Here is a 10,724-nt window from a genome sequence, read left to right on the forward strand (position 1 = left end):
TTATTTTGTTGTATTTGCTTCCCCCTGCTGGCTGAACCGAGATATAACACCCACCACAGGAAAGAAAATGTGCTTTGCTGAGTAGAAATGGACATTAAAAAAAACAACTAACAACAATGCTAATCTTTGGTGTTGAGAAACGCTTTGGTTTATTGAAGTGTGCAATCCATTTTTAAAAGATGAGCTGAACCTCAGTGTTACAGAAGAGGCAGGTCTGTTGCATTCGCGCCATTTCTCACTGCTGCATCATCACTTTCCTACAGACAAAAGCATACAGTAGACCTCCAGCTGCTGTATAGTATTATGGGCTGGATTTGGTTGCCTTGACGACAACGGAGCTACCGGTGACCATGGTGCCGAAGAATTCCACCATGAACTTGGTTTTCACTTTGTGCCGGAAGTGAACGTATCTCACGCCAGGCCCGTAGCCCGAGAACACGTGGGACACCTGTGCGCACACACACGTGCACACACACACACACACATACACACACAGAGACACGCGCACACACACACACACACAATGGACAAATGTCAGGTAAAAAGTATTATATATAATGCAAATTATTCTATAATCTCTGAACAGAAAATGAATCAGTGAATAAGAAAAGAAGTGGAATTGTGATAATATAATTCTATTCTGGTTGGAAAAAAATGGAGAAACTCCTCGTTCTCCATTTTAAAAATCCCAGTCTGGATACACACCTCCAGTAACCATTATACTGTGAATTTAAGTAAATGTTTCTAGAACAGAGTTCTGTGAGTTCTGCAGACATGCAGTATGTGTGCGTGCTGTGTGTGTGTGTGCTGTGTGTGTGCTGTGCGTGCTGTGTGTGTGTGTGTGTGAGACCTGTTTCCAGTTGTGAGAGTAGATCTCCAGGTCCTCTGTGGGACTGCATGTGTGTTCCTTAATCACTGTCTGTCCATCAGCAGCTAGGAGTTTCACATGAAGCTCATAGATAGAGGCATGGAGTTGACTCTCCTCATACCTACACACACACACACACACACACACACACACACACACACCACAATTCACTCAGTACTCATGATTTCATCTGTATGATAATAACACCTTAATGTGCCTGTAATAAGTGTTTATCCTTCACCAGCTCTTCTACCTACGGCTGTAATAAGTGTTTATAACGTACCAGTCCTCGATGGCTATGTCCGGCTGGAATTTGTCAAGTAGTTCATCCCACAGTCCTTCAGCCTTCAGATCGACTTGCTGCTCCAAGGAGAACCAGCTGAGAGGAAATGCCAAAGTCACATCAAAATAAACAAACAATACAGGCAGGAGATCATCCAAAATCAGACAGACAGTGTAATGAGTACTGCAATAATGCCCCATTTATTGTTGTTTATTGCACTTTTGATGTATTTATTTCATTTTATTCTTGGTAATATAGACCTCACTACACTGATCAACATTCGTTGTTTTTTTTTTTTTTAAAGGAGTTTGTAACTTTTAGAAACCCCTTCTGGCTGCACATTGCAAAGTCTTTCTGCTACCCCAAACCCACCCCTCGTCCTCTGCTCAAATTATATTAAACAGACTAAATTATACAGAGTCTTGTTATTTACTTTTTAGGAAAAACAGGCAGATTGGTTACTAGGCTGGGGGTTGAGCTAATTTCTTAAAATAAAAAGAATCTATAAACAAAACAAAAAGAATCTAGCCAGATCAATTGTATGGAAATATTACAAATCACAACTTTTCTAAGGTATAACAAATTACACACTGACTGCAGGACCACTTTATAGCGATATAAATCTTTAAATGTGTGGTTTATAAATAAGTGATTAATAATCTTGAGAACAAATGAACTCAGTAAACTAGAGTGAGTAGGAGGAGACAGTTTAGTCTTTCCCAAACCTCAAACCATTTTTACTGCTGTGAAGTGGAACAGACTCCAGCGCGATGTGTGCAATAGCAGTTTGTGCAATACTGTGACTTCCCACTATGTGAGCTCTGTGAGTAAGAATGTATGTGAATTGTTCACTGAATTTTCTAAATCATAAATGCATATTTATCATTGTGTGCTTTTTGTATTTTTGTGTTCAATGTGTTAAAGTGGCACAATGACAATAAACTCGTGAATCTCTAATCTGTTAGGACCTACTGTTTAATGCACATGTGATGTCCATGACTGCAATAAAGGCTTTTATGTTCTGTTACTGCCTCCTGATCAGAGAACTGCACCCACCTGAAGTCTGGCATATAGCAGACCACGACACCCGGAGGAATACCGCTGGTGTCCACCGGCAACCTCTCTGTACTGGTGCTCCAACCTGAGAAATCACCTGAAACAGACAGACAAGATACAAGATTAATCGCACAATTAATATCAATTCATTGGTGATCAATTTTTGCATGTCTAAGGGCTGGATTGTGTTACGCACACACAATTCTGACCATGAACATAAGCGAATATGTCCTAAAAAAAACCTAGGAAATGCCATATGAGGCCGATATTAAATACATAAATATGATAAACAAATTGTATAATGATAAAATCATGAATTAAATTAACTTGAGCTGTATGCGTAGCAGATGAGTGCTCAGTCAGCTTATCATTCAAACTGTGGGCACAATCCTTTATAGGAGAGCTCCTGAAATAACAACACTGGCATAATAGTTTATTAAATAATTAATCTCTAGGGAAAATCTGGCCACCTCAGATGCATGAACTTCACACAGATCATTTTAATAATCCAAATGTGGAGCCTGGAAAGAACTACTTAACCATCTGTGTAACCCGTCTCTGAATATGTGTAACTTTCCCTGTGTAAATATTGACCTAACCTTTGAATACGGCCTTAAAAGAGTAAAATTAAACACAACTGACTGTGGTATTAGTGAATTCTGTTAAATATACTTAGCATGTTAATGATAGATATTGGTGTTTATTGACTTGTGCATAAAATCACAAGCTCCCCATTTATGTTTTTAACTGTCTGGCCAATCACAGCTTGCTTTGAAATTTTTTTTTACCTCTCTGCTTATGATTATGGTGGGCTAGACCTACTACGCACCATAGACATTTGTTAATTTTGAGAACAACTGTGTCTATTTTAGCAAATTTCAAAGATAGTACAACAAGATCTGGACAACTGTAAAGAAATTCTGAGTAGTGTGAAATAATTCATGGACACAGTGAAGATAGAAGAAGAATGAGAAGAACACAGGTAATATTTCTATACAGTGTTACATCCAAGCAATTATATGGAAGATTTTTTAAAAATCTTTTACATGTAGTTCGTGTCGTAAAACAAACAGTTTTACCAGTTGGTCCGAACTGCGGTAGCTGGTCAGGGTCCGGACGTTCTCCTGTGACCTCACGTTCGGGCGGCGGCTTGTCATGAGTCAAACCTGTCAACCAAAACAGGAGAGGATTGTGGGAAAGTGAACACTTGTTTCTTCATGTAAACCAGCCCATCCCTGAAGCCCCCATTGCACAATCACACAGAAACACCCAAAGCAGCGTGAGCTCCTTCAGTCACTGTGAAGATTAAGCTGACTCGCTAAAATCCGATCTCCAAAGTCCAAAGTATAAACACTAAACTAAAGTTTATAGCTTAGTAGGTTTATAACTATGTATTTTGTACAACGTAGTAGTTGACTGAGATTTTCTAAATCATAAACTCAGACATGGATCATAATCCAAATACTATCCAAAGTTAGGAGACCAAATGTGTAACACAAACAAACTGTGAAATCTGGACTGATTTAAAAAAAAAAATATTTAAAAACTGATTTAAAGACTAATCTAAACTAATCAGCACTTTTAGCAAACAAACAGGATAGCAATGACAACATGAAAGACTACATTTTGCAGTCATTACCTACAGCTAGTGTTGTTTACATTGCGAATAATTCAATACCTCAGATGCAATCGAATTAATGAAAGTGTAAACACAGCAAGGCTGTTATTTGGTGACGTCACCAGCATACCGTGAGGCGACGGGTTCTTCAGTAAATTCCGTTCCAGCGGTTTCTTCTCGTACACGCTTTTCCAGTCCACGTTGTCCGGTAAAGGAACTCCGTTAGCATCCAGCTGCCACTCTGAATCGCATTTCTGCTTCCAGTCCGCCATTGGAGACGTTTTCTTTCCTCCAGAAGCTTCTCGTTTCTCCAAAGCAGGAAGAAGCCGAGTCCATTTATCAGGCGCTGCCACGCCCACCAGCCTTGGGGCCGTGTCCCAATCCGCATAAAGCCCATAGCAGGCTGTTCAGGACGCAGCCATGGACTATATGAGATTTATGTAGTCAGCTTAAAACTTTACCTAAAAGTTATCTAAGATTTCTAGCTGTAAATTTAATATTATCTTTTTAATATTTCCATTTCCTAGCTGGCAAGTTTAACTTCCTAGCTCTATATAAGGTAGCTGCCACCTTTGAGATAACTTTGCCACCCCAGTTGGCACCCCACACATTAAATCACACATCCAGGAGGTCTATCACTCTAATCATATTTTATGTTCCTTTTCAATCATGAATGCAACACACCCCTAATGTTTACAATCATGTTAACACAATTACAATCCAGCACAAAGGTTCACATTCCCAAAGAATAAAATCAATTTCATTTCTAGCAATGAGACATTCAGTGTGTCAGGTTTCACCAATTTACCTTCATTCTCACAGCAAACACAATACTCACATGGTGTATCAGGTAAATTGGGACAGTTTAATTTAGCAGCTTGTGTCTTCAGCTCTGATAAGATCATATAACGGGGTGTGGCCAGCAGTGTAATCCATGTGATTGGGACAATCTTAAAATATAATAATGAATTTTAAAAATATATGTAATAAATAAATCATGATTTAAAAGCCTCCAACCAGTGAAGGCATGTGGCCCAAATGATCAAACATGCCGTTCCAAATGACCAGACATGTCACTAAAATGGTTTTCTGTCAGACTTCACACAAAAAGTTGAAGCCATCCTTCTTCAGAATATGATATAAACATATTTCCTTCACATGTTGATATTCGAAGATTTCAAATATTTATCATGTGTCAGTAATTTTTCTATTCTTTTTTTTTTTTTTATTAATGGCAAGAAAGCTTATACCTGGTGTAAATTCAAAAACCCAATATATCTGAATCCACTCCAGCTTCACCACCAAATCTGGCACTACATCACATTTAAGAGGTCTATTATTCCTGAAACCTATTTCCTGTGAATTTAAATCATCGATGCAGTATTTGCCACAACTTGTTTAAAAAAGCTTGGTGCCACTCCCGCTTCCTAGAACTCTCGATCCGACCTAGTTTCCAGGTGTTTATCAGCATTTTCAACTATGATGTTGCAACACTCTTAAGAACATTAACACAAAGTTACAGTTGGAGTACAAATGTTTACATACTCAAAAAACTAAAGAAGATAAAGAAATTAATTTATTATTTAATTTATAGCAACAAGGCATTTAGTGAGCCAGGTTTCACTGATATTTCTTTATTGTTCAGGAACAAAATGTTCAAAGAGTGGAATAAAAAAATAAAACACAACAGGACGTCCTGATATGTTTTATATTAAAGGATGTTATACACACAAGGCTGGCGGATTATTTTCCGATTATTTTTTTCATTACAGGACAAAGTGTTTTATTCCTCTTATACCACAGCAATTTGGTAACAATTCCATTTTTTAACATCCAAGAAACAAATTCGTTCCTGTTCTCACTTACGTTATAGGCATATATATATATATATATATATATATATATATATATATATATATATATATTATACCAGCCTCTCTTTTTCCTCTGGAGTTAATAAGTAAAAAAAAAATGCAGCTCTCCTTGCTACTAAGAACACGTAAACTCCTCAGTCCTGAAGATATCGTAAAACCTAAATTTACAGCTTTATCTCTGGCTATTACAAAGCACTGACACTGGAGACTCCTTCCATAAATGTTCAATAAACATCTCCTTACAGAAAACCTCACCATACTGATTACATGTTGTTCTTTGTTTTTTTGTTATCTGTTTGTTATTAACCTTTTAGTACATGAAGCATCCACCATACAAGTCCCTGTAAATGAGCTGTTACTATAGAAACAATAACAATAAAAAAACTGAATCAATACCTTCTGACCAATTAGAGTCTAGACTTCATGAACGTCTTCACATGGCCTTCAACGCCATACACTCATCCTGACATCTCTGTTATAACTCAGCTAGATGTCATACACTGTCTTCTTAAAATCAGACTAGAAGCAAAATATCTTCTGTTGACTTTGATTTATGTTTTTCAATTATTCTAGATAAATCGTCAAATAGCAGTTGTAAAGAATTTCCAACTTTTTGTCCAAATGGGGTGTAATATGCAGGAATGTGAGAGCAATATCATGTTGTTAGAACATCGCAGGAAGACTGTTTTTGTAACATGACTGTCTAACCTTTACAGACCCTGTTGAATACATTACGGATTATTCTGCTGTGTTCCTTTTCTAACTTGGTTTTGTGTGGCTGTCACTTCAGCCACAGGTAAACAATCCGGTCTTTCTCTAAACTCGACTAGCTACATAGCTGAACTTTTCTAAATGAAGCCTAACGTAAACGTGCAGTAGGATACTTTAATGCTAGTAGCCAGGATGGATTATTTTCTCAGCCTCTCTTCTCCAAAACCATGCCTTTTGTTTAGATAAGAGGATGGGTGTGGCATTTGTAAATAGACTTGCTGTCAGTCTAGAATTTGGACCCTCCCCACTTAAAAGCCTTAGAGATAAATGGGGTTTAAAGTTCAGCCATTTCTTAGGGCTTACATTATAGCTGTGTTTCAAGTGGCATATCCTATTACGACCTAATTTTTGAAAGGCACTTAAAAAAAAGAAGAAAAAAACTAAGAAGAAAAAACATAACAAAAACTTCCTACACATCTTGGAGGTGGAATTGTTGTGAGTAAGAAATTGTTTATGCTTTAACAATATGATTTATTTTTGTCATGCAAATAAACTGAAGTTAAATTAATTTAACACTGTGACTCCCTAATTATTTACGGGTATCCCTGTAGTGAATAGGAAATGTTTTAACAAAAATGTTTAAACAAATCCAGGTCTCCCACAGATGCCATGTGTAGAGACGCAGTGTGACTGAACATAAGATAACCATAAGTTATTTTTATTACTGTTTAGGTGGGGAGGGTCTGAAATCTGTACTATCTACAAGTCTGTGTAAATAGGCTATGCTGTGTGTGGTATTTTATATTTGTATGACAATTTGTCATAGCAACACAACCAGGTAACTAATGAAACACACCCATAAACCCTTACACACTGCAAACTGCTCTGTCAGTATACTAAAGTTGACTACACAAGCACTACTGTGCTTAACAAAACAACGAGAGACATACAGAGTAATCTACTTCAAATACTGCTTTAAATGCGAATGAATGGAAGCAGGACAGAAGTGAATGATGTGGATTTGGGAATTAGTTGTGAATAAGACGTGATAAATAAAAGCACAGTACCCTACATGTGAAAAATGTACATGGGAAAATCATGCATCATGTGTAAAAAAAGAATTACATGTGAAAATAAATCAATTTCAAAAAAAGTGAAAATAAATGATACAGTCAGATGTGAAGATAAATCGTGTAAAACAAAATAAAAGAATCATGTGAAAAATCACAAGTGCATTGCATTTTTTCTTTATCACAAGAGTAAAATCAGGCCATGGAGGATTACATTGAGGAGTCTTTATCTGCCGTTCCACTTCACCCATGTTAGCTGGGTTCTTTTACATTCATTCAATAATTACTGGGGTCTTAAGAAGATTACAGTAAAATTGGTATAATGCTGCCTTTATTGCCTTAAGCCATAAAACAGTTAGGCAACTCCTATTTCTTCACCAAACTCGACTTGCATGGTGCATACAACCTTGCCCACATACAGCTAGCAAGCACAGTGAATATCTATTAATGCTGTACAGACTGGATGATGCATCTTCTGTAGTTTAGGTATTTGTCAATGATGTGTTGCATTACAGGATAAATAAGCAGGTTCATTGATGACATCTTGATATGCTCAGCCACCCTGCCTGTACACATCTAACATGTTCACAATGTTCTGACACATTTGGTTAATGATCACCTGTACATACAGGCAGAAAAATGTCTCATTCATCAAACACTGATCGCTTCACAGGCTACATCATCAAGTGTCAAGATGAATAGCCACAAGATGGCAGCAGTGGCTGACTGGCCAGAACCACAAACAACCAAATACGTCAACATTTTCTAGGATTCAAGACATTCATTCATTCATTTATACACTTCAATCGCTGAACTTCAGATCCATTTTGGGTCCTCTCACATCTCTCCTCAAAGGAGGCAAGCTTAAAATAAGGGGAATAATCAGGCCACAAACTCAGACATGTCTCAGACATGGGACTAAGAGCCATTTCAAATTAATGCTTCTCTATCCAGATCCCTTCTATTCAAACAAGTTATCTTTTGCGGAAATGTGATAATCGGAAAATTCTGGCCATCAAGTTAGCATTGGAAGAGTGGAGACAGTTGAGAGGGAGAGTTGGAGGGATTCTAGTGCGGATGGATCATCACAACCCTGAGTGCACTCAAGCAGACAAGAGATTGATTCCTTGGCAGGGCAGATGGACTGTGTCCTTTTCCCACTTTAATTTTACTTTTTCAACCAGCCGCCAAGAATGGAAAGGCAGATGCCCTTTCAAGAACTTATTATAAGGAACCTGCCAGGTTTGAGGCTCCATCGTACCAGACTCACCCATCCTAGACCCTATCATCTGGGATCTCAATGATTCAGCAAGCCCAGGAGACAGCGCCTTCACCCAACAACTGTCCAGAAGTTAAAGTGTATTGCATAACAAATGCGGGATAGACTAGTATGGGGTCACACAGCAGCAGACACCTGGGCATAGCCTGCACCATCAAAAGCTGACTCAAGACATTACACACTATGTGAATTCCTGCAGTACATGCACTACTACTAAATCTTTTCAAGCAGGAAGGTACATGCCATTACCCATGCCACAAAGGCATTTTTCACACATAGCAGTGTACTTTGTCATGGATCAGGGGCAGTCGTGGTCTAATGGTTAGAGTCTCGGACTTGTAACCCGAAGGTGAACCTGAAGGTTGTGGGTTTGAGTCTCAGGTCTGGCAGGGATTGTAGGTGGGGGGAGCTCTCTCCCACCCTCAATACCACGACTGAGGTGAGACCCTTGAGCAAGGCACCGAACCCCCAACTACTCCCCGGGCGCCGCAGAAAAAAAAAAAAAGGCTGCCCACTGCTCTGGGTGTGTGTGTGTGTGCGTGTGTGTGTGTTAAATGCAGAGCACAAATTCTGAATATGGGTCACTATACTTGGATACACTTCACTTCACTACATCTACCACCCTCAAACAATTTCACAACCATTCTGGTAACTGTTGACAGATTTTCTAAAGCATCCAAATGAATCCTTCTCAAATATCTCCTCATGATTTTTCAGGTGACTGACAATCTGCTAGAATCATCATGGTATCCCGCAGGACATCTCTGACCAGGGTCCACAATTCACATTTAGAATATGGAAGGCATTTATGGAGAAGCTGGGTGTGACAGTCAGCGTTATCTCTAGATGCCATCCTTAAGCCAGTGGACAGGTGAAGAGGCATTGTTTTACTAGTCTAACCCCTTCCCAGTGCATCCTGAGCAATCAAGGACCACTGCTGCTGTGGAACTGCACATAGACACAGGCTCATGCAGTTGACAAGTGAAGACTAAGGAAGCAAAGCAGAACAAGTATGAGAGATGGTAAGCTTCAAGACACCAGGCAAAATGCTAAGGTTTCAACCTGGTGATAGCAGTATTAACCCTGTAACATATTGTTTACAGTTACCCAGTAAATATCTCATCGACATGGAGGACACCCCTGCCTACATGGTACAAACTCTTCTAAACCCAGAAAGATTCCATCTGGATGATCAGTTGGACTGGGAGGTTCACAGGTCAGAAGGAAGAAGCTGGGATCCAGTGATAGATCCCAACCTAGTTACAAGGCTCCACCACCTCCATCCAGGTAATCCTGCTTTTTGTCCTCATCTAAATGAAGGTCCGATGCCCCCAGGGACGAAGGGGGATACTGTCACATCCAGTTTTACTATGGCCTCTCTAGGAGCCACCTCTCTCCAATGCTCCTCACTGCCTAGCCCAGTCCAGACATTACTCCATTCCCATTCACCTGCATACTGATCTCACCTTTCTCTTATTTTCTGATCATTTCCTTTGTGTATATACATATAACAGTGAATTCCCCATTATGTGTTGCAAGGTTTTGTGTCTTTTAGGTTGCAAATCCAAGTGTTTGTTTCTAGGTTTTTCCTGGTTTGGACCTTTCTTCCTTCTTCACTTTCTAATCCAGTTTTGCCTCTTTTTATTATTGCCCCTTTGTTATGGCCCTAAGCCTGCATTTGGCTATGACTTTCTGTTGATTTGAATTTGTCATTAAAAGTATTTTACTTACTCCAGTTCGTGACAAGATCAGATTTCAGAGGAGTTGTTGATGTTTTGTTGGTCTAATAAACTGGTCTGGCCAACTTGACATTGGATTAAATGTAATGTGGCTAATTACCTAAAATGAGTTTGACTTAGTCTTAGACAGAAATTTTTTAATGCATTTAATGCATTGATGCATTCTTCCACTCAGAGAGAAGTGAAAGAGAGAAACCGCATGATTTACATGAAGCTGAATTTACAG

General features: G+C 38.8%; 1 protein-coding gene across 1 annotated transcript; it reads right to left on the bottom strand.

The window, feature by feature from the left end:
- Positions 1 to 125: 125 nt before the first annotated feature.
- Positions 126 to 4,176, bottom strand: nccrp1 (P1, F-box associated domain containing). Its single transcript, XM_026921792.3, has 6 exons — positions 3,956 to 4,176; positions 3,287 to 3,373; positions 2,208 to 2,304; positions 1,152 to 1,247; positions 851 to 989; positions 126 to 448 (listed from the first exon to the last, which is right to left on the bottom strand). The coding sequence occupies exons 1-6, from the start codon at positions 4,095 to 4,097 to the stop codon at positions 302 to 304; spliced, it is 708 nt and encodes a 235-aa protein (XP_026777593.3). The 5' UTR covers positions 4,098 to 4,176; the 3' UTR covers positions 126 to 301.
- Between the last annotated feature and the right edge of the window lie 6,548 nt (positions 4,177 to 10,724).

This window comes from Pangasianodon hypophthalmus, chromosome 27 (genome assembly GCF_027358585.1).
Source record: "Pangasianodon hypophthalmus isolate fPanHyp1 chromosome 27, fPanHyp1.pri, whole genome shotgun sequence".
Lineage (NCBI taxonomy): Eukaryota > Metazoa > Chordata > Actinopteri > Siluriformes > Pangasiidae > Pangasianodon > Pangasianodon hypophthalmus.

Coding starts and splice junctions, on each gene's coding strand:
- nccrp1 (XM_026921792.3), bottom strand. CDS start 4,097: ATGGCGGACTGGAAGCAGAAATGCGATTCAGAGTGGCAGCTGGATGCT. Junction 990..1,151: donor GACATAGCCATCGAGGACTG/GTACGTTATAAA, acceptor GTGTGTGTGTAG/GTATGAGGAGAGTCAACTCC. Junction 449..850: donor ACTCTCACAACTGGAAACAG/GTCTCACACACA, acceptor GTGTGCGCACAG/GTGTCCCACGTGTTCTCGGG.